Genomic DNA, 19,858 nt, shown 5'->3' with positions numbered 1-19,858 from the left:
TTTTTTTTTTTTTTTTTCTCAAACGGGTATGCATTTGTGTTCCCCCGAAAAGGGAGAAAATTCGAAAAAGGGGAAATCCTCGAACGGAATTAATTTTGCAGAAAAAAAAAAAATAATATAATAAAATATAAAAGGTAAAAACGATTAAAACGTCACATTTGTGATTATTTACGTACGTGGTAGGTGCGCAAAGAAAGCTAGCTGTTGGAAAGGCACTGTCTAAGGAGGGAATTGTGGTGTACATGGTCGCATAGGCCATTTTTTTTACATGTGTTATATTGGCATGCACGCGTTTGGCGCCCTTAAAAAATTTATCACGAGAAAAAAGTGAAATGTTAGGAGCTCTTCTTTTCATGTCGGTGTTTGTCCTATTTAGACTTTGAGGAAAAACTCTGCCTCCACCTTTGCGGCGTGGTTCACATGGGAGGAAAAAAAAGGGTGCACAAAATGGGGTACACAAAAAAGGGGTACACAAAAAAGGGGTACACAAAAAAGGGGTACACAAAATGGAGTACACATGAAATGGGGTACACATAAAATGGTCCCGGAATGGTGTTCTACAAAATGTGCAGTGAGATTTACAATGACAAGCATGCACCGTGGCGAAAAAAATTTAAGTTAAAATTAAAATTAAAGCTGGCACTGAAATGGCACTCAAGCTGAAATATAAATTTACAGCCAATTTTACAGCTAAATTTACAGCTCATTTTACAGCTAATTTTACAGCTAATTTTTACAGCCTATTTTTACAGCCTATTTTTACAGCCAAGTTTCAAAGGAACAGTCACATTACGACAAACAAAACAAACGAATATTTTCCAAACAATAAAAGCAACGATCAGCACATGTAGAGAAAAAAGAATGTGCAAAGCACTGTAAGGGAGAATACCCTTGTGTCATATGTATCCCCAACTACACATAAGTAAATATCACCTTTCTTTTAAATGAACCATCATTAGGAAACGTGTGTTTAGCTAAACGTGAAGTGTTTTCATTGTACATCCCTTTTTTTTTTTTTTAACTCTGTTAAGCATATTGTGAGCATACGTGAGAGATACTTACATTTTTTTTTTTTTTTCATCGCATGGTGTGAAAGTGTCATCGCTTCGAGGGAACTCCCTAACCTTCGTAAAAACAATTGCTGAGAAAGTTATGTACGAAGGAACTGTAGTTGTACTGCATAGAAAAAGGGTTGATCGCCTTCATTGTGTAACCTGTTCTCAAGCGTCTTCCTCCAAGGGAGTTTTGTTACCACTTATCGGTACAGAACTTGCGTTTTTTACACAAGCGCGCCAGTCGTGACGCACGTGCAGCGTGTCCGCCACTGTGATGTGACGACATCTACAAGGCGAATGCCGTCAACATACCCATGTGTGCATCCCCGTTTTCACCAAGGAAGCCACAGCTTTTTAAACACACCAGTGTGACATCGCTGGTGTTACAAATTGTGCAACATAATCACCAATAACCCGCGCACACCCCCAGTGTATATGAGTAGGCATCATACGTGTGCATACCTAAACAAATTGTGCACATGTGCATATCATGTACTTACCACGTATAACAGCATCTATGTGAGCAAATGCCCTAGCGTATATATGTGCACGCACATTTCCAAGTGTACCAAGATAGCCGCAGACCCCCTGCACAGTCTTTTCATATGGTTTTAAAAAAGCCTGCAACGAGAATTACTACCTGTGCATTTGCGAGCAATGCCGTGTATCGGCGACTTATTAGCCCCCACTGTACGTGAGTATGTATAAATATACATGAACATATACATAAGCGTATATATATATTTTTTTTCATTACACAATAAAAAAAAAAAAAAAAAAAAGAAGAAAAACAAGTTCTACTTTTCAAAAAAAATTATTTTACGTTGTGATTGCCCAACATTGATACATACAGTAGAAGATTTACATTTTACGAATTGTTTTTTTTTTTTTCTGCTTCTTACCCTTTTGAGCAATACTTTTTTGGATTAAGATTCCTGCTGAAAACAGCTGCGCAACGGTTGCTTTGCTGCTAAGTTTGCGTTTATTGTTTAGAGCGAATTGCGACTGCTTCATGGGACATACATACGAGCGAATGTGTATGCGTGCCTGCTAGGTATGTGCATGTATACCAGGTGGACACACTTTGTGCACATTCAGTGGAATGTTATTAAGTGTAAGAAAACGCCATACACGTGTGGGATATATATATATATATTTTTTTACATGCTCTTTACGAATAATTTATGATAATTTACCCTTCTTGTGCGCAACTAGCCCTTGAATGCGCGTTTGTCCAAAATTTTTGTGTAACGTTGATGTAGCAGAAGTAGTAGCACCTTGTTTACACATTTTCCCACACCGTTACACGTGTACATGCGGATGAACACACAGATAGGTGCTATGTATAAATATGCTTATGTTCATGCGTACATACACAATCGACTAGTCAGCCATACATAAAAATTGTTGAAAGCCTTTTGCGCTGGTAAAAAAAAAAAAAAAATTATGTACAGGTCATAATTTTTTCCCATTTTCCTTACCCCTGTTCATAATTTTTTTGTGTATTTTTTTTTTTTTATAGCATTTTTCAAGCTATTTTTTTCTTTTTTAATGTTTAATTTTTTTTTTTTTTCCATCCTTCCTTGTTCATACATTTTTCGTTCATACATTTTTTCGTTCATACATTTTTTTCGTTCGTACATTTTTTCGTTCTTACGCTTTTTCGTCGTGCGCCTCTTCGTGGTACTCTTTCCCCCTTTTTGTTTTTTTCGTTCTTCCTTTTTTTCGTCACAATTCCATCCCTGTTGAATGTTCCCCGTTCCACAATTTTCCCATATGCACAGCCAGCTCCTCTTTTTTGCCTTTTCTGTTGTTACACGCTTGTTCTCCATCCTTTGTTCCATTTTTGTTCCTCCCTTGTTCCATTGTTCTTCCACCGCTGTTGCATTTTTTTGTTTTTTTTGTTGTGTCCACATACGCGACTTATTTCCCTACACTTTTCGCGATTTTTTTTTATGCTGCCTTCCACGCGTCCTTCAACTTACGAACGTCGCAGAGTCTTTGCCTACTGCTAACACATTTTACGCGTTCAAGGCCAATTCGAGGAAAGGTGTACGCGACATTTGCAAGGTGAAGGAACAAAACAAACGTGGAAATGTTTATTTACTTACTTCACCTTACCCAGGGGTGTATTTTTGAATGTGATTGAGGATTTAAGAGTCATAAGGAGGAGAATACACAAAAAAAAAAAAAAACATGTGTATTTTGTTTTTCATTTTTTTTTGTTTTGTTTTGCATTTTTTCTCCTGTCCTCATGTGAGTATACCAAATGTTTATATAAATGCGTAACATTTTTCAATTTTTTTTTTTTTTTTTTGTTTGTGTATTTTTTCCCTTTTTTGTGCGTCCAAAAAATATTTAAGCTGTTATGTATATGCACACCTAATTGTGGTAAGAAAAAAAAAAAAAAAAAAAAAAATTTGTACAGCAATTTAAATTTTTTTTTTCCCCCAAAATGTTCGGTAGAAATATGCCTTAACGTTTAAATGTATGTAAAGGGTGTGAATGTGTCCCTTTTTTCGAGACCGTGACTACTGCGCTTTTGCGCGGCCGTCGCCGTGTCGCGTTTTCACCCCTGTGTAACATTTGTTCATGTGATCATTTTGCATTCCCCCCGTATTGTACTGCATCTTTTTGTATCCCCCCTCCCCTCCCATTTGTGGGTGACATTCATGCGCAAACCCAGCCTTGTCCACGCGTGTCCATTTTTTTAAGGCCGCCTTTTTTAATGGACATCACCTGCATCGTTCAGCATATCTGTGCGTGCGAGTCTGGGTAAATACACGCATGTTCATCCACCCACTCGAGATTCATTCACACCGTGTATTCATTTAAGAATACGGTAACGCCCTCCTCGCACATTGTCCACAGCATTAACGCGCATTAAGGAAAAAACAAAAATAATCGTTGAAGTGCCTGCACGTGGATATCCATTCAACCTGCGTTACAAGACGTGTGGCACGTTTCTCGTCACGCGCAGAGATGCGCATGTGCAAGCGTGCACGTGTGTTACGTGTGTAGGTCGTGCCAGTAAACGCCCTCGCATACGTACACACGCAAGTGTACAAAAGGCTCCTCGCCATCCGTCAATCGCCCTCTATATATATACATATATAATCGCCGAGACACTCCTGGGAACCAAAACAGCTTGTAAGCAGAAACGAAATTATCGCAACCCCAAAAGTTACCCCCGTGTGCATGCATGCACACATAACCATACGAGCACGTACAGATAAGTACGAACGTGTACCCCCACAACGTATCCCCTCAGCCATCGCAATTTATTTTCTCCTCTCCCCCTCTCACTAACATTTGTTTAACATTTCGTGCATGGTTTAACGGCCACTGTGTTGCAGAAAAAAAAAAAAAAAGCCAATTGTGAGTACGTGTGCGGAGAAATATACTCGCGCATGTGCCGTCTGTACTTACGGCACGTACATACGGCATATACATATACAGCTGCACATACTACGTGCACACACAGGGGTGTGTATTATGGAGCGCAGAGTGAAGCAAGCGCGGGAAAAAACCACTTGCCTAAGGACGCTCGACGTGGACGTGAACATGCACGACCAAATGAAAAGGAGCAACTTGTGCGTGAGCGGCGCGCTGAGCAGCAGCCCGACTGCCATCCCCCAAAACGGCTGCAACGTAAATATGCCAACATCCCCCAACTTAATAAATTATGAACACGGTCAGAACATTTTCATGGGACAAAGCGCAAATGGCCACGATTATAATTTATCGGCCAAGCAACATATGCTGAGTCATCAGAGTGTTCCACTCGGCCAGCACCCCTACGGCAACACGGCCAATTATGACGCCAATTATGGAGCCAATTATGGAGCCAATTATGAAGCCAATTATGAAGCCAATTATACAGCAAAGTTTGCAGCAAATTATGACTCCAATTGTGACGTCAATTACGATACCAGAACAAACCGCTGTGCGAATGAAAGTAAGACGAATTGGCAAAGCGGCAACTCCCTGGGAAACACACACAGCGCGAGTACCATGCACATGGCACTGAATAATGGTCACCCGTTGTATGTAACAGATGAGGAACAGATTTTATCTCAGGCCAAACATTTTATGGCCAGAACAAATGTTGACAACGCAAGTGGCCCCCCCAGCGGAAACGTGGCTCAGGCGGTGACCTGCGGCCCAAGCAGTTTGCAGTCAAGTGGGAACCAAGTTGCGCAACAAAACATGCAACAAAAAATGCAGTCAAAAATGCAGTCAAAAATGCAGTCAAACATGCAGTCAAAAATGCAGTCAAAAATGCAACCAAAAATGCAGTCCCATTTGCAGTCACCCGCCCGCGCGGGCAACAACTTGCACAATGTTACTCCTGAGCAGAAGAATGCAAATATGTGCAACTACAGTTTGCAGCAGAATTCTGCCCTGAACCAGGAGCACCAAGTGCTGGGTGCGCAGAACGGTTACTGCGCGAGTAGTACTAACAGCATGGTGAACGCAAATACCCCTGGTATGTTAGGGATGCCTTACCACCCGCGCGACAATCTTTTAACCCCAAATGTAGCCGCAATTGGTGGAGCAAATATTTGCGCGATGAACAGCGCCTCCCAAGGACACCCAAACGGTATGACACAAGGTACACAACAAAATCAGGGTGCCATGGTGAGTAAACAAATGAATACCTGGAAGGGAAACTACGACTTGGGGAAGGGCAGCAGTGCGGTTGCCGCGAGTAATGTTCTTTCTTATGCAAATATTATGAACGCCGAAGGTGGAAAAATGGGAGAAGAATGTACAAGAGGAATGGGAAATAATTACCAAGGCGTGATGGATGGCTACGATGCTAATTATGTGAGCAAAAATTACGGCAGTGTTAGCGGCAACGTTGGTGCAAATTGCGTTGGCGGGCCTAACGACCCAGGCGGGAACAGTCACAGCCGCGCTCTTAGCAACGGTGCATGCAGGAGCAGCAAATATAAGGGCAACATGGTGACACCCCAAAGTCACAGCAGCAGTGTGGGACTAAATATGAGTGGGAAAAAATCTGAACACGTTTTCCACAGCATGAACAAAGTACTAAATGTAAATGGCAAGGGGGAAATGATGATGGATGTTCCACAGCAGTGTGCCCCCGTAATGAATAATAACCAAGTGTTAAATGACTACAATAAAGTGCAAGGCAATTTTCGTGGAAACGAGACTAGTGCACTACCTTTTTGTAGTGTGAATAAGAACGGTGTTAAGTTTGTCGACCCGCGCAAAAGTGTTGACAGTTATGTGGCGGTGAGCGCCACCCCCGTGGGTGCCAAAATGGGTACTGGTAGTGGTAGTAGCAATAGCGGTGGAAGTGGCGGTGGCAACGGGATGGGTCCCTACAGCAGTGTGCAAAATTTTACCAACTGTACGGATCATGGGAAGCAAGTGATTGGGGTTGGCAATACACACGGCTCTAAACTTGACGTCGCGCCCCATCAGTCGCATCCGTTAAGCAGTCACACGGGAGGTGCTTTCACCGGAAGTAGCAACATGGAGAACAGCTTCAGTGCGGGCGGGCCCAACCTGATCAACCAAACGGGTAGTTCCTGGACGATGCAAAATGGTAGTAGTGGCCGGATTGGTGGAGGAATCGGTAGCGGCAGCAATTTCCCCAGTGGCCTAAACGGTTGCGCGCAGGTCCCCCAAAATGTGGGAAATTTCATCCCCAGGGGGAACGCCAATGACCCGACTAGCAGTAGCAACGATAATCATGTGCATGCACATGTTATGAGCAGTTACCACCACAGCAACATGAGCAACAATTTTGTGCGCGACAATGCTGAATTTATAATGAACGCAAGGAATGACAATAAGAGCAGTGAGGGTGGTGGCCACTTAAGTGCCGTGCTGCGAGCGGGGCACGCCGGCAGTCACGCAAGTGTGCAGGGTAGTAGTTATGGTGGTGGTTACGGCGTCTCCATCCCAAATGACATACCCAACGTGTTGTCCAGCAAAAAGGAAAACCAGCAGTTTAACGTGATAAAAAATATGAACATGATTCAGTCGGGCAACTACCCGTCGAACGCAGTGAACAATCACGACGTGCAAGTGAATAACATGAGTAGCTACCACCAGCCACATTCCATGAAAGAGGCCACTAACGGCATGACCGGTGTGCTCCCCAGTTCGGTTAGCGGCGGCATGGTGAATGGCGCCATGATGAGCGGCGGCCAAGCGACTCACTTTAATCCCTACAGCAAGGTCAACAACAATAACAACAGCGCCGACGCGGGGAAAGGATCCTACCCGGAAAACGGTTCTCTAAATGAAAACAAATTTATAAGCAGCAGTAAGTACGTTAACGGTAGTGGCACGCCGCATGGTGGCACAACTCCCAGTGGCACCCCGCACAGTGGCAGTTTAAGTGCATTGAAGATGAAAGCAAGTGGGGGCAACAAGGACCTTTCATCCCCAACGCACAACACAAATGGAAATTGCAGTGCGAAAAAGGCATTTTGCAGTTCTAAGGCGAACACGTCAAATGTATATTCTCCCAGAGGAGGCGAGTATCCTGTGGGTAATAACGGGGCAGCGAAGGGCACATCTGGTATGCACGCAGGTAGTAGTACTCCTACTGGAAACAACAGTAGTGGTATGCACCACGGAATGGGTACTTCCCCCATTAATAGTCCCATGAATGGATCGCACAATGGGCAAGTGAACAGCCTGACCAGTGCCTTGACCAACACAGCGAACGAAATTGATCACCTCACAAACAACCTCACCAATAGTCTCTCCAACAGCATGACCAATAGTGTCACGAATAATTTACAAGTAGTGCACAATAATCATATCACACAAAAAATAAATAATAATATTTCCATTAATTTATCTAGTGGAATAAATGGTATGAAGAATGTGAATGTAGGAGATGTAAATAATTTAAAAAAAAATGTTTATGGGCCAGTGAGCGTGGGCAATAATATTGCATCGATGGGGGAGATGAACAAAAGTGGTTCAAAGTTGGACTCTCCAGAGAATTTCAGCGACTCTATGAAGTTTGCCCAGGCTAACAATGGCAGTAGTAACGTGTACACTGGGGAGCCCATTTCTGAGAAGCGCAACGGGGCGCTGCCCAGTTATTACCTCGCCAATGGGAGTGGTGTGACAGGAAGCGGTGTGAGTGGGAGTGGGAGTGGTGTGACTGGAAGCGGTGTGAATGGGAGCGGCGCTTCCCAGGTGAACGCAAACTACGATCTACTAAAAATGATAGCCAAAGGGAACAACCTGAACCCAGCAGATGCAACAAAAGGCTTGGCGATGCACAGAAGAGGAGTTCTTGACTCAAGCACAGCCAACCCCCCCCACGGAAACACAGACAACATTAATGGCTCAGGGTCGCGTAACGTAGTTGGCACGAACCACATTTCCCAAGTGGGCATGATGGGGAAGGGGGCCAACGGTGCAGTACCTATGAGTAGTATGACCAGTTCTATGTACACCCACCATTTTGCAGATGCACATAATCAAACTATCGTGAGGAACCCCGTGAAGATGAAAAATGCAACTGCCAATGTGATGAGTGCGGGTGGGGGCATGAACGACCCAGTGCATAATAGGTATGTCCTAAAGAGTGCAGGTGGTGGTGGAAGTGCTTGTGGAAGTGGTGGTGTGGGCTCGAACCACCTACTGATGAACGAGTCGACACTGAATAACAAGTTAATGGCGCTGAACAGAAATGCAGGGCTACTACCCGAAGACAACGGCCAGAATTTCTACCCTGCAGAGGTGAACGGAAATCACCTAAGTAGAGACTACATGATGATTAAAGAAAATATGGATTCACACTTGGGCCCAAAAAATGAACTGTTAGCCTCTACCACAGGGGGGGCGGGTAGTAGTAGGGGATCTCCGCCTCACGTGGATAAAAATGAATTTCCCCTTGTTGGAAGAAAAAAAAATTTGAATGATATGCATAATGGTAATGGTGTAATGGCTAGCTCCAAAAGGAGAGGCTCTACCCAGTTAAACAAGGCTATGCAATCTGGCAACATGGTTAGCAGCAGTGATGATGGTGGTGAAGCTATGAAGGCTGCTATGCACAGGGGAAATAACCTGGCCGGTCTTCACAGCACAAATCTGGTGAACACGTCTGAGGTGAATGGTGGTGTCGGTATGATGGGCTCCCGTGGCGGTAGCGCCAATGGGTTCAGCGGCCCGCACCATGTACCTATGGCCACCGCGGCAACTGGAGCGTTCCCCGCGGAGAAGGAACATATGTGGACACCAGACATGATCAGACTATACAGCAAGGGTACCTCGAACTATGGACCAGCGACGATGCAGCACACAGGGAGTAGCGATGGCTACGGCGGAATTTTCCAAAGTGGTGGCATTGGTGGTAGTTTTCACTTGAACCCATTGGGAGGCCAAATTGATCCCAACATGAAAAACATACATGGTGTAAGTAGTAACCATCCTCATGTGGAGCTATACAATGGTAAGTATGGCTCTCCGAATGATACGAATAAGTATGCTTATGGTGGTATGGACAATGGGCACGTCGCTAACTATGTGTACGGAGACCACGGGATGGTGACCACTACTCATGCTGGTGGAAACTACCCTGGTGTAAATTTTAACCAGCACAACAATGGTAGTTTTCCCCCCAATTCGTATGAAGGTTTACCCGATAATAGCAACAGCGGACATGGGCAACACGGGTTCATCCAGTCAATGGATGATGTCCCCACACCCACCAGCGATCAGAAGAGTCCCGTTAACTTAAAAAATATTATCAACATTAATAATAATTTTAATATGTTAATGAATAGCATGAACATGGATGGGGTAGGCGGACTAATCGGCATGGACAACAACAACAATATGAGCGGCGGGGGTAGTAACAATCCTAATGGTGTTTATTATGCAAATAGGAGTAATGGCCCTGTTGGTAGTGGTGGTGTGAATAATCAGCTGTACAATGACGATATGAATGTGACTTATAAGAAAGGGAATAACTTCTCGAGGAAGGGAAGCAACACTGCTGATGTTGTTGGGTCGCCTACAGGGCCCTCCTCAGGTGGATATAACACAATGATGAAGGAGACCAACGGGCAGAATAACACACTTGGTGTGATGCAAGGAGAGTGGGAGTTAAGTAATAATGGGGCCACAAATGCCTTGGCGATGAATTACCCTATGCAGAATGTGCATGGTACGAGTGCAAATTTTAATCACTGTATGAATGGATCAGCAGGTATTATGATTTCCCCTCCTACTACATCTGCCCGTGGAATGATATTAGAGAACCCAAACAATTTGCTCTACAACATGAATAGGAATTTGAGAATTCAGGATGTTGCGAGCACCACATCTAAGTCCATGTCGACAAGTGTGAGTGGCATTTCTTGTGAAGACAATATGATGTCCATGGGTGGAGCAAATATACCTCTGAATAATGGGAATGGCCTTAATGACCTGAATCATCCCTCCCAGCTAGCCAATATGCCCATGAGACAAAATACTCAAGCGGTGACTGGTACGAATGCAAAAGGTTCCTACAAGAGGAAAAAAGCTGGTGCTGCATCAAATTCGAATGAACAGGCAAATGTGAATGCGGGTTCTACGAATGTGTTGGCTAGTCCTCCCAAGAGGTCAAGAAAAAAGAAAAATGACCAGGTGAACCAGGGTTTAGGGTTAACATCCAATAATGACACAATGGTGAAGTCATCGCAGAAGGAAATGAGTAGCAGGAATGACTCTCAATTGAAAAATTCCAAGCTACCTAAGGGTAATGACAATAAGGGTATAGAAGAAGGTGCCAACGGTACCCAGTACATGCCCAGCGGACAACAACAACAAGAACAACAACAACCGTGCATTCAAATTACAAACGAAGGGGGCTCTATTTCTCCGGGCCGTAGCGGTGGTATGGAGTACAATGTACACAGTGCTGATGAGAACCGTGTAGCCCACGTGGATGCAGTGGGAACAGGATTAGAGAACAGTAGAAGATTGGTGGGTACCCCAAAGGATGCAAGTACCATGAATCATGAAAATGAGAATATTGAACATGTGCTTTCAGGTTATTCTTACACAGGTGAAGGGAGTCCTAATGGCGGGGTAGGTGCAGCAGCCATTGCAGCCAGATGCACTGCTACTCCTTTCCCCGGTGAAGCATCATCTGCACAGGGAACCCATTTGAGCCATCCAGGTTCTGACCTTTCCCCACACAGTTGGCAGGGAGTGGGTAATGACAATTGTGTAAATGGTGTTTCGTGTCCAGGCCTCGGAGTCGATAGTAGTAACAACCAAGCCAAGGACGACGCTTCTGCAGAGGAGAGTTCCAAATTGGTAAACTCGCCTAGTGTAAAAAATGATTCAAAGGATGAGCAGAAGAATGTCATGGAAATGAGCATTGACATGTCGCTCAAAAGTATAGAACAGTCCATTACCAAGTACAATGAAATGAAAAAAAATAAGGACTCGTTATATGGGGAAGGGGAAGCCGTCGTGGTAGATGTGGATAATATTTCCACTTTATCTAGCCAGCATGCCAACTGGATCGATGACAAAAGGGATGAACATGCAAGCGCCGCCAAGGACTTTGGTTGTAAGAATATTTATTCTTCTATAGAAGAAATATTTAACGAACCTAGTGTGGACAATTCAAGTGAAGGACATGATGAGGGTAGAAATGGGGATAGTCGTTTGGGCAAGGCGGACAGCAGGGACGAGAGCAGCCTGGGGGATCCGGATGTGTGTGATAAACCTATTGGCGAACTGTCTAGCAAACCCGACGCGGAAGGAGGTTATGCGGCGAACCAACCTCACCACACGGAACAGGGAGAACAAACGAGCAAAAGTTCCCACGAGGAAAACATTGAGTACGAGAGGATAATGCTGGACGATGTTTGTAAGTTGAACTATGAAGATCTGTATGTCGCTAACGGGACGGACGATCTGAGCGATGGAAAAGGAGCAGCAAAGGGAGAAGAACAGGAAGAGGAAGAGAAGGACGAAGCGACAAAGGGAGATGGAGAAAAAGAGGAAGCGGCATACCTGACCGAGGAAGGACATGGCGATAGCAGTACCTCCTTTGGGAATGCCCCGAGCAGGGATAATGACAGTGTCATTCTGTCTGTGTATAATTTGGAAGACGGGGAAAAATTTCACGTAACAAATAGAGCTTATAACATTTTTGAAGAACAAAAGGGGGGTAATAAAAAGGTGAAAGAATTTGTGGAAGCTGGTTCCATTACCATTGAATTGGATGAGGAGAATCTGCATGGCGAAGAGCAACATCAGAAGGGGGGTGTGCATTATTATGCGAATGGAAGTATCACGGAAAATGGAGACCATGCGTTTGGTGTGCTCAACAATTGTGTCATCGAGGAGGAGGATGGCACCAATGAGGATAGCCCTAGTGAAGACAACACTGCAGACGAGGCAGGAGATGGGAAAGAAGTTACACCTCCAACGGAAAGCGTGAATGAAGAAAAAAGCAATGTCCTGGAAATACGTAGTTTTAGGAGAGAGCACCTTACTAAGCCGCAAAAGCTGACACTCGTTTTGAGCCAGAAAATGTTGAATGAACTGGAGATGATTTACCAAAAAATAAAAAAAGTGAGATGTGGTGATGGAGAGCAAATAAACTTTAGTGTCTGTAGAAAAATTAATCGGCAAGAATTCAGGGCAGTGTGGAATTACCTAGCATGCATCATGGACCAGAGTTACAAGGAAAAGGGGAAATTAAGAGTTGTTAAAATTGTTAGATCTAATATGATGCAGCAGGTTTTTTATGAAAAGGGTAAGTTGCACGAAAGGGGGGGGTACGCAGCGTGTAACGCTTTTTTTTTTTTATTTATTTATTCTTGTTTGTGCACTTTTTCCACGTTTTGCACTGTTTGCATTTTTCCCCCCTTTCCCGCGCAGGAGAAAAGCCGAAAATGCTCACGCTGGATTTTCATATGAACGCCCCGGACGAGACGTCCGATGTCCAAGGAGGGTAAGCTATTCGCGTCCTTTTTTTTTTTTTTTTTTTTTGTCCCCCACCCACCCGTGCATTGCATCACCGTTGTAGTGCGTCGTCTGTATGTTTCCCCCCCACAGTGCTGACCTGCCGACCCCGTTCCAACCCCGTCGCAGCATTGTACGGTTAGAAAATTCGTTCATAACAAGTGAGGCCACGAAGAGGGAACTGGACACTCTCATTAGGGGAAATTTTGATATCACATTGGATTCCCTATCTCTGTGCACTTCACCCGTTTTTAATATGTATAGGGGTAGCAGCAATTTCAGGTAAGCGTGATCAGAATGGAAATAAGAATGAAAATGAAATTGTGCACCGCCTGCCTGGAGAAGAGATATGAAGGGCCATCGCATCTATCCCTGCGCTGATTTTGCTACAGCTGAGGCGTACCACCATTCGCCTATTCATTTAACTTCCAACCCGTTTAACAATGTGCTCATTAACCACTTAACCCCCCCCCCCCCCTTTTTTTTTTTTTTTTTCCCCTGCGAAGCATGCTGTCCACATTTCAAGGCGAAATGATTCAGTTGTACGTTTCCTCTGCGAAGGCGTGCAAAGGGGTCATAGAACTGCACGAGGATGCAAGTGTAAGGGAAAAAAAGAAAATATATATATATATATATAAACGAGCGTCATGCACGTTGTACATGTATTGTGCGCTTCTTGTATTATTACCTCAACACACCATGCCCATTATGTGTCTCCACTTTTTTTGTGGCACCCATCTGGTATGCCTTTTTTCGCAGGGCTTTGAAAACACAGAAAAGAAGTATTTAATAACCATCCGTGCCAACTGCCAAGATTTTCACGAATTTATGAATAGTTTTTCTGAGCTCATTTTTTAAGCCATCCTCCAGCCGTTACAACTCGGTTGGTAATTTTATGAGGTCTTTTTAAATTCAGGTTTGGCAACGTGTGTGTGTGTGTATAGGGGTGCATGCATCGTGATATTTGTGGCGCCCCTTCTCTTACCACGTCAACCTGATTTTAACCCCTCGTTTTTTTCCATTTTTTTTGTTTTTGTCCCCCACCTTTTTAACCTTTTTTTTTTGTTCCGCTTTCATTTTCACAAGCCGAAAGCGTTTTTTTTTTTTTTTTCCCTTTTGTTTTACTCTGCCCAAACAGCAGTGCTCACATTTTTAAATGTACAAAATGTCCCAAACGGGCAGCCGCCCCCCCCCCCCCAAAAAAAAAGTGTACCCTTTTTAGAGGGTAAGTGTATATATAGCTGGGTTGGGAGGTCAACCAGAAAAGAGGAGCACGTTCCAAAATTATGCGAAGGGGTAAAAAGGGAAAAGTTTTCCCCATTCTGTACGTTCCACTTTTGTGTGAAAAAAAGGAACAACTCAGCACATAGTGTTTTCATTTTGACCGTTACAGGGTTGCTTAAAAAACGTCTCCTTTCATGGCAGTAAAAAAAACTGCTAACTGATATAGAAAAAAAAAACCTTATGCGAAATAGTTCCCTATAAGGGGTAAATAAAAATATGAAATGGGAATGCAAAATGGGGAAAAAGTGGAACAGTTAACAGTTGTTTTATCGGCTAATGATGCAAATGTAATTTTTTCCCGTTTTTTTTTTATTATTACGGTAGGAGGCGCAATGAACGAGTTATACTCCCATCTTTAGAGGGTTTGCCGCCATTTTTTAAAACGGCATATTTTTGTGCCAAGTAAAACATAGCAAAAGAAAAAAAGTGCGCGGGCTGAGCCTATACTTGTTTCTGTTCTCATTTTTACGTCGCGGCAATTCTTTGAACCCATAGAAGGGTTTATACTACCCCGCCCGTTTTCCCCGGGTGATCCTTACCCGGACGGAACAGTGGGGGTTTTCAAAACTTGAGAAAGAAAAGCAAAACGGGGGGGAAAAAAAAAATACGCATAAACGGGCGTTGCATATGTCATACATATACAGTAGGTTTGTTACTTGTATAGCATAACGCACGCACCACATTTTAGAGTTGAGGCTGACGGCAAAAGCAAACGCCGGGGCACGCTGTTAGAGGTGTAGGGGCTGCTTTTTTCTCGGGGGTAAATTAAAGCGTTCGTTTCGTTTCGTTTTTTTTTTAGGCGGCATATCATCTCTTTATGCCATGTTTTAATATATTGCATGGTTTTTTTCCCATTCATTTGAGTTTCATTTTACTCAGTTTTTTTTTCTTCTTCTCGCACTTATGGGATATATTTTTTTTTTTTTTCTTAACATGTAAATGAAAAAAAAAAAAAAAAAAGGAATACTTGCAACACTTTGAGAACAAATTTTTATTTTACGTTACTGAAATATATTTAGCCTTTCACTCGAATCGTAGATAAGCAAAGTTGCATATTTAGGTTTTTTTTTTTTTTATGCCAATTGTGACCCTTGTTGAAGTTATCGTTCTCACAAATTAGTACTTTCCCCCCGCGCGTTATTCAAAATGGTAAGTGGGAGTTTTCCAGAGGGGAAAAAACACAGAAACATCACGTGACATGTATTCGTAAATATATACATATATGTTTCTATGTATGGATGCTCTTACGGATGTACATTTTCTGTTGTGTTTAATGTTACTGCGCGCCGCGCTCAACCAATGCGTGACTACTTAAAATGAACGCCGCAGGAACCTGTGAAGGATCGCTCCAGCGCGGCGACAGGAACGTTGTTCCTCGTTGTTCTTATGCGTGTTGGCGCTTGTTTCATATATTTCTCCCCCGCCGTGCCCATGTGAAACATATCTTTTTATGTACCCTATACCCCACCATGTTGCTCCTCGCAGGGATCCATTAAAAGTTTCAAACTAAAGCAGAAATTGGGAAAATGCAGGAAGAAGAATAGACCAGTGCCCCACTGGTACAGGTTGAGAAAGGACACAAAAATTAGGTAAGGCAATGGGCGCGTACCGTTTATGTATTCAATAGGGCAGCTTGCAAGCGGCAATTTTCTAACACGTGTGCGCATTGGTCCACCCACCCACGTATAAAATGCCTTTATTCCCTTTTTCTCTCCCCCTACCCCTTTTTATTAGATATAACACAAAAAGAAGACACTGGCGACGAACAAAGTTGGGACTTTAAGGAATCTGCGGATGGTGTTTTCTCCTTTTCTTGACATGAGCAACGAGCAGCATGGATGGAAATTTTATCTAGAGAGAGGAGGGTGGAGAATTCCTTGCAAAGAGAAAACTTTTTTTTTTTTCCCACCCCTTTAATTCTTGCACAGTTGCGTATTTGCTGATTAGCAATTTGTACCTTTTCATTTAGCTCCTCTACACACACTGTGCTTTTCTTTTCTTTTTTTTTTTTTTTTTTAAACATAAACTGTTAAAATGTATATTTAGCGCAAAACTTGACAAAAAGGAAACGATAAATTATATGCCGCTTAATGCATGACACATGAAAAAGAACATCCGTGTGGAAAAGGAGGATGTTCCGAAGCCTTAACTGGGCGAATGAAAGCAGAGCAAACAGGGGGGAGTGTGTATATATGTGTGTTCGTTAACGGCTGTGTGCCAAGCCCATGTGAAGTTGCTTCCTGTTTTATCACCTCAGTGATAAGAATATATTCTTCCGCAGTGTGCGTCACTTCAATGGAATTTTTTTTCTCTTTTCATGCGCGTAAAAAAAAAAAAAACTTAATCACAGCGAGAGGCTGTTTTGCGTGTCCAGCTCAGTAGCAAACAAATTGGAGAATTTTTTTAAAAACACATGGGTGTTGTGTTGGTGGGGTGTGTGTTTCCCTGCTTCGTTTAACATGTGCGCAAATTGCGCAAGCAGGCCTAGATCGGAAATTGCAAATTGTGCGGAATAAACGTTCGCATATGAATTACGTTCACATATACACGCATATGTATATGCGCATGTGAATATGCGAGTATGCACACAGTATTCCCTAAAAAAAACATTTCTGCGAAGGCGACACACCCGTATGAAAGTTCCAACGGCACTGAAATTTTCCCCCCTTTGTTGCGTAAAGCATTAATTCAGATCTGCCTCGTGTTGCTAAATAATCTGTGCTGATTTTTTCGCGGTTTCTTTTTTGGAGGTTGGGAGTTATATCGCTGTGCCATTTGTGTGTATGGTCACATGTGTACACATATGCAATGCGTACTTGTACAATTTTTCCCACCCTCTGCACACGTACACACGTGCCAAAAAAAAAAAAAAAAAAAAAAAATTATAACCCATATTCCAAAACGATAATTTCACCCATTTTGCTCCTTAACCAAAAACAACAAGAGAGCAATTTCGGCCATATTTATTTATTCAAAAAGAGGGGAAAAGTATTCTTTTGTACAAGCGAGAATTTTTTTTCCTTTACACTTTTGTCTAAATTTTTTAAAAATTGTATTTGCGTAATATTAACGAAACTTTAACAGCTTCCCCGCTCCTTTTTGTTACGTCGATAATTTGGCCTTTATTTTTTTTCCCCCCCCCCCTTTCCCCTTCTTTTTGGGAACAGCACACAACTGCAACGATGGTGAAAAGCGCAAGCAAAAATAATGACACGGAAATCGATGACTTCTCAGTCAACATAAACAACAGCAACGATTTTAACACAGTCCTAAACGAAATTAAGTTAAAAGAATTTCATCGTGAAAAGTCAAAAACGAGAAAACAAACCAAAAGTAAAGTAAAGCTAAAAAATGTCAACGATGTAGAAAATGACATAGTAACCTTAAACTCGCAGTCAGACAAAGGCACAAAGAACAAAAGGATGCTTAGCAAAAATAAAGGGAAAGAAAAATTAGTGCAAAATGACGTGAACGCAATCAACGCCCAAGACAGCAATTTGTACGACACGCCCGTTTTCCCGCAAATCACCTCCCTAATTCTGTACCATGAAAAAGAAAATAACAACTCGGAATCCTCCAGCAGCATCAAACATGCAATAAACGAAAAAATAAAAAGGCACAACTCCAACCATAAAATCGAGAAACATACCATATATGATATTTATGCAAAAACGTTAAAAAAATTGTCAATTGAAGACGAAAGTGATGTGTTAAAAGAAAGTGATGATGGCAACTTTTATTTTAATATGAACAAAATTTCAGACAACAGAAAAAGCAATATAAATTTTTCAAACTCGAACTTTTCAAATAACACCTCAGAGGTGTCCTCATCTATTTTGATTCCCACGTACCAAACTAAAGGTAGTAACGTGGACAAAAAAAGAAACCACCAAAATAAGGACACAAAATTGAGGGAAATGAAATATAGCAATAAGGATGCACAGCCGAAGCAGCATCGTCATCACAGTAAGGAAAAAAAAACACACAAGGACTTGGAACAGCTTCCAATAAATGAAGACCCAGAAAGTGACTCAAATTTTTACTACGATGAGAAAACGTTTTGCAAAAATGGTGGTGATTCCTCCAATGAAAACCAAAGCATAAAGGGAATGGTAAAGGGGAAAAGGGTGAGCGGTAGAGAACGAGGCAGAGAATCCGATAAATATGAACATGGAATGGATACAAATGGAGGTACATACAAAAGGGAACAAAAATGCAAATTAAAAGGTGTAAGGGCAAGTGTAGATCTAGATGGACAGCCGTACGCGCGTGATGCAAAGCTGCCTACAGACTTGCTCAATACGAACGAATCAAAATGGTCAGCAAACGAATACCTCACGCAGCAGGAACGTGATTATTTGAACGTGTCCAACTCTTTGTCTATTGAAAGCTTACATGATAATGCAAGAGAAGAACTACAGAATGATGAAATGAGAAATGAAAAATGTGGGCTAGCCAACACAAAGGGAAAAGATCAAATAGCAAGTAACTATGATGATGACGCGTATGACGCAAAGGGATTAATCCAGACATCACTAAAAGACATACCCGAATTTAATACGTACCATTCACTAAACCATCTGTTACACAAGAAAAAAAAATATATAAACGGAAAATCAAATGAAAATTACCCAACATCAGAAATAACCACAACAGATTCTGAATACTCGATGGATGAAAAATTGAATATAAATATGTCATATGAAGATTTTAAAAATAAGAAGCAAAGTGAAATATTGTCTGTTGTACAAGTCAGCAAAAGTAAAGAGAAGTTACTAAAAGTTGTAAATAGTAAACATATTTTAAATATTAGGAGGCTGCTAAGAATAATGCGAGAATTTTATATAGGATTTATTGGTCTACAATTAATTTATTTTATAACGTATCTTCTCTTTGGTAACAATAGCGTCTACTTAATTCAAATTGTTTCCATATCTTGCACCTTCTTTTCACTGTTGGATGCCAATTACCACGGCTACTTATTAAATGGCTTTATTGACCTTTGTGTTGCAATATTTTTAAATATAGCTATTGTAGAAGATATTTCCGGTTTTAAAAGCTTAAAATCTAATGATGTGTTGAAAAATATAACCCTGTCCAATGTCGTTTTCCTGTACTTTTTTTCTGCGTTTTCTTTTTTGAATGGCTATTTTATACACAAATTGCATTCCATGGAGAGAAGAAATATAAAGCATGTAATACGCAGCATCGAGTCCAAGGCGGACCAGGCTGCTAAAAGCGCCACGCTGGATACCTCACCTTCCAAAAGTGTTCATTAGGGCGTTCTTAGCCTGCATGCGCAGGTGTGCTTTATACATATACACATGCATACGCACATACATACACAGATATATATATTTATGCGTGTGTGCAGTTGTTAACAAATCCAAATTCGCGAAACGGAAGAGTAAAAATTGTTTATTGCTACTAAACCTTGCGTGGGCCTCTTTCTCACCGTAAACGTGTTTTATGTAACAACTATGTCACACCCTCCTTATACCACGTGAACGTTTGGGAACAACAATGTGCGCACATTTGCATAC

The 19,858-nt window shown here is 42.2% G+C and overlaps 3 protein-coding genes across 3 annotated transcripts; all 3 read left to right on the top strand.

The window, feature by feature from the left end:
* Positions 1–4,631: 4,631 nt before the first annotated feature.
* AK88_03362 (uncharacterized protein) lies at positions 4,632–13,889 on the top strand (the record flags this gene model as incomplete). Its single annotated transcript, XM_012480979.1, has 5 exons — positions 4,632–12,822; positions 12,948–13,020; positions 13,161–13,313; positions 13,538–13,631; positions 13,791–13,889. 5 exons carry the CDS (start codon positions 4,632–4,634, stop codon positions 13,887–13,889), a joined length of 8,610 nt encoding a protein of 2,869 aa, XP_012336402.1.
* Positions 13,890–15,631: 1,742 nt separating this feature from the next.
* Positions 15,632–16,098, top strand: AK88_03361 (60S ribosomal protein L39; the record flags this gene model as incomplete). The annotated part of the gene is made up of 3 exons (XM_012480978.1): positions 15,632–15,682; positions 15,801–15,904; positions 16,050–16,098. 3 exons carry the CDS (start codon positions 15,632–15,634, stop codon positions 16,096–16,098), a joined length of 204 nt encoding a protein of 67 aa, XP_012336401.1.
* A 1,399-nt stretch (positions 16,099–17,497) lies between these two features.
* AK88_03360 (uncharacterized protein) lies at positions 17,498–19,594 on the top strand (the record flags this gene model as incomplete). Its single annotated transcript, XM_012480977.1, has 1 exon — positions 17,498–19,594. The coding sequence occupies one exon, from the start codon at positions 17,498–17,500 to the stop codon at positions 19,592–19,594; it is 2,097 nt and encodes a 698-aa protein (XP_012336400.1).
* Positions 19,595–19,858: the final 264 nt, after the last annotated feature.

The sequence above is a fragment of the Plasmodium fragile genome, assembly GCF_000956335.1.
Source record: "Plasmodium fragile strain nilgiri unplaced genomic scaffold supercont1.38, whole genome shotgun sequence".
NCBI lineage: Eukaryota > Apicomplexa > Aconoidasida > Haemosporida > Plasmodiidae > Plasmodium > Plasmodium fragile.
This window is presented reverse-complemented; position numbering and strand designations above follow the sequence as displayed.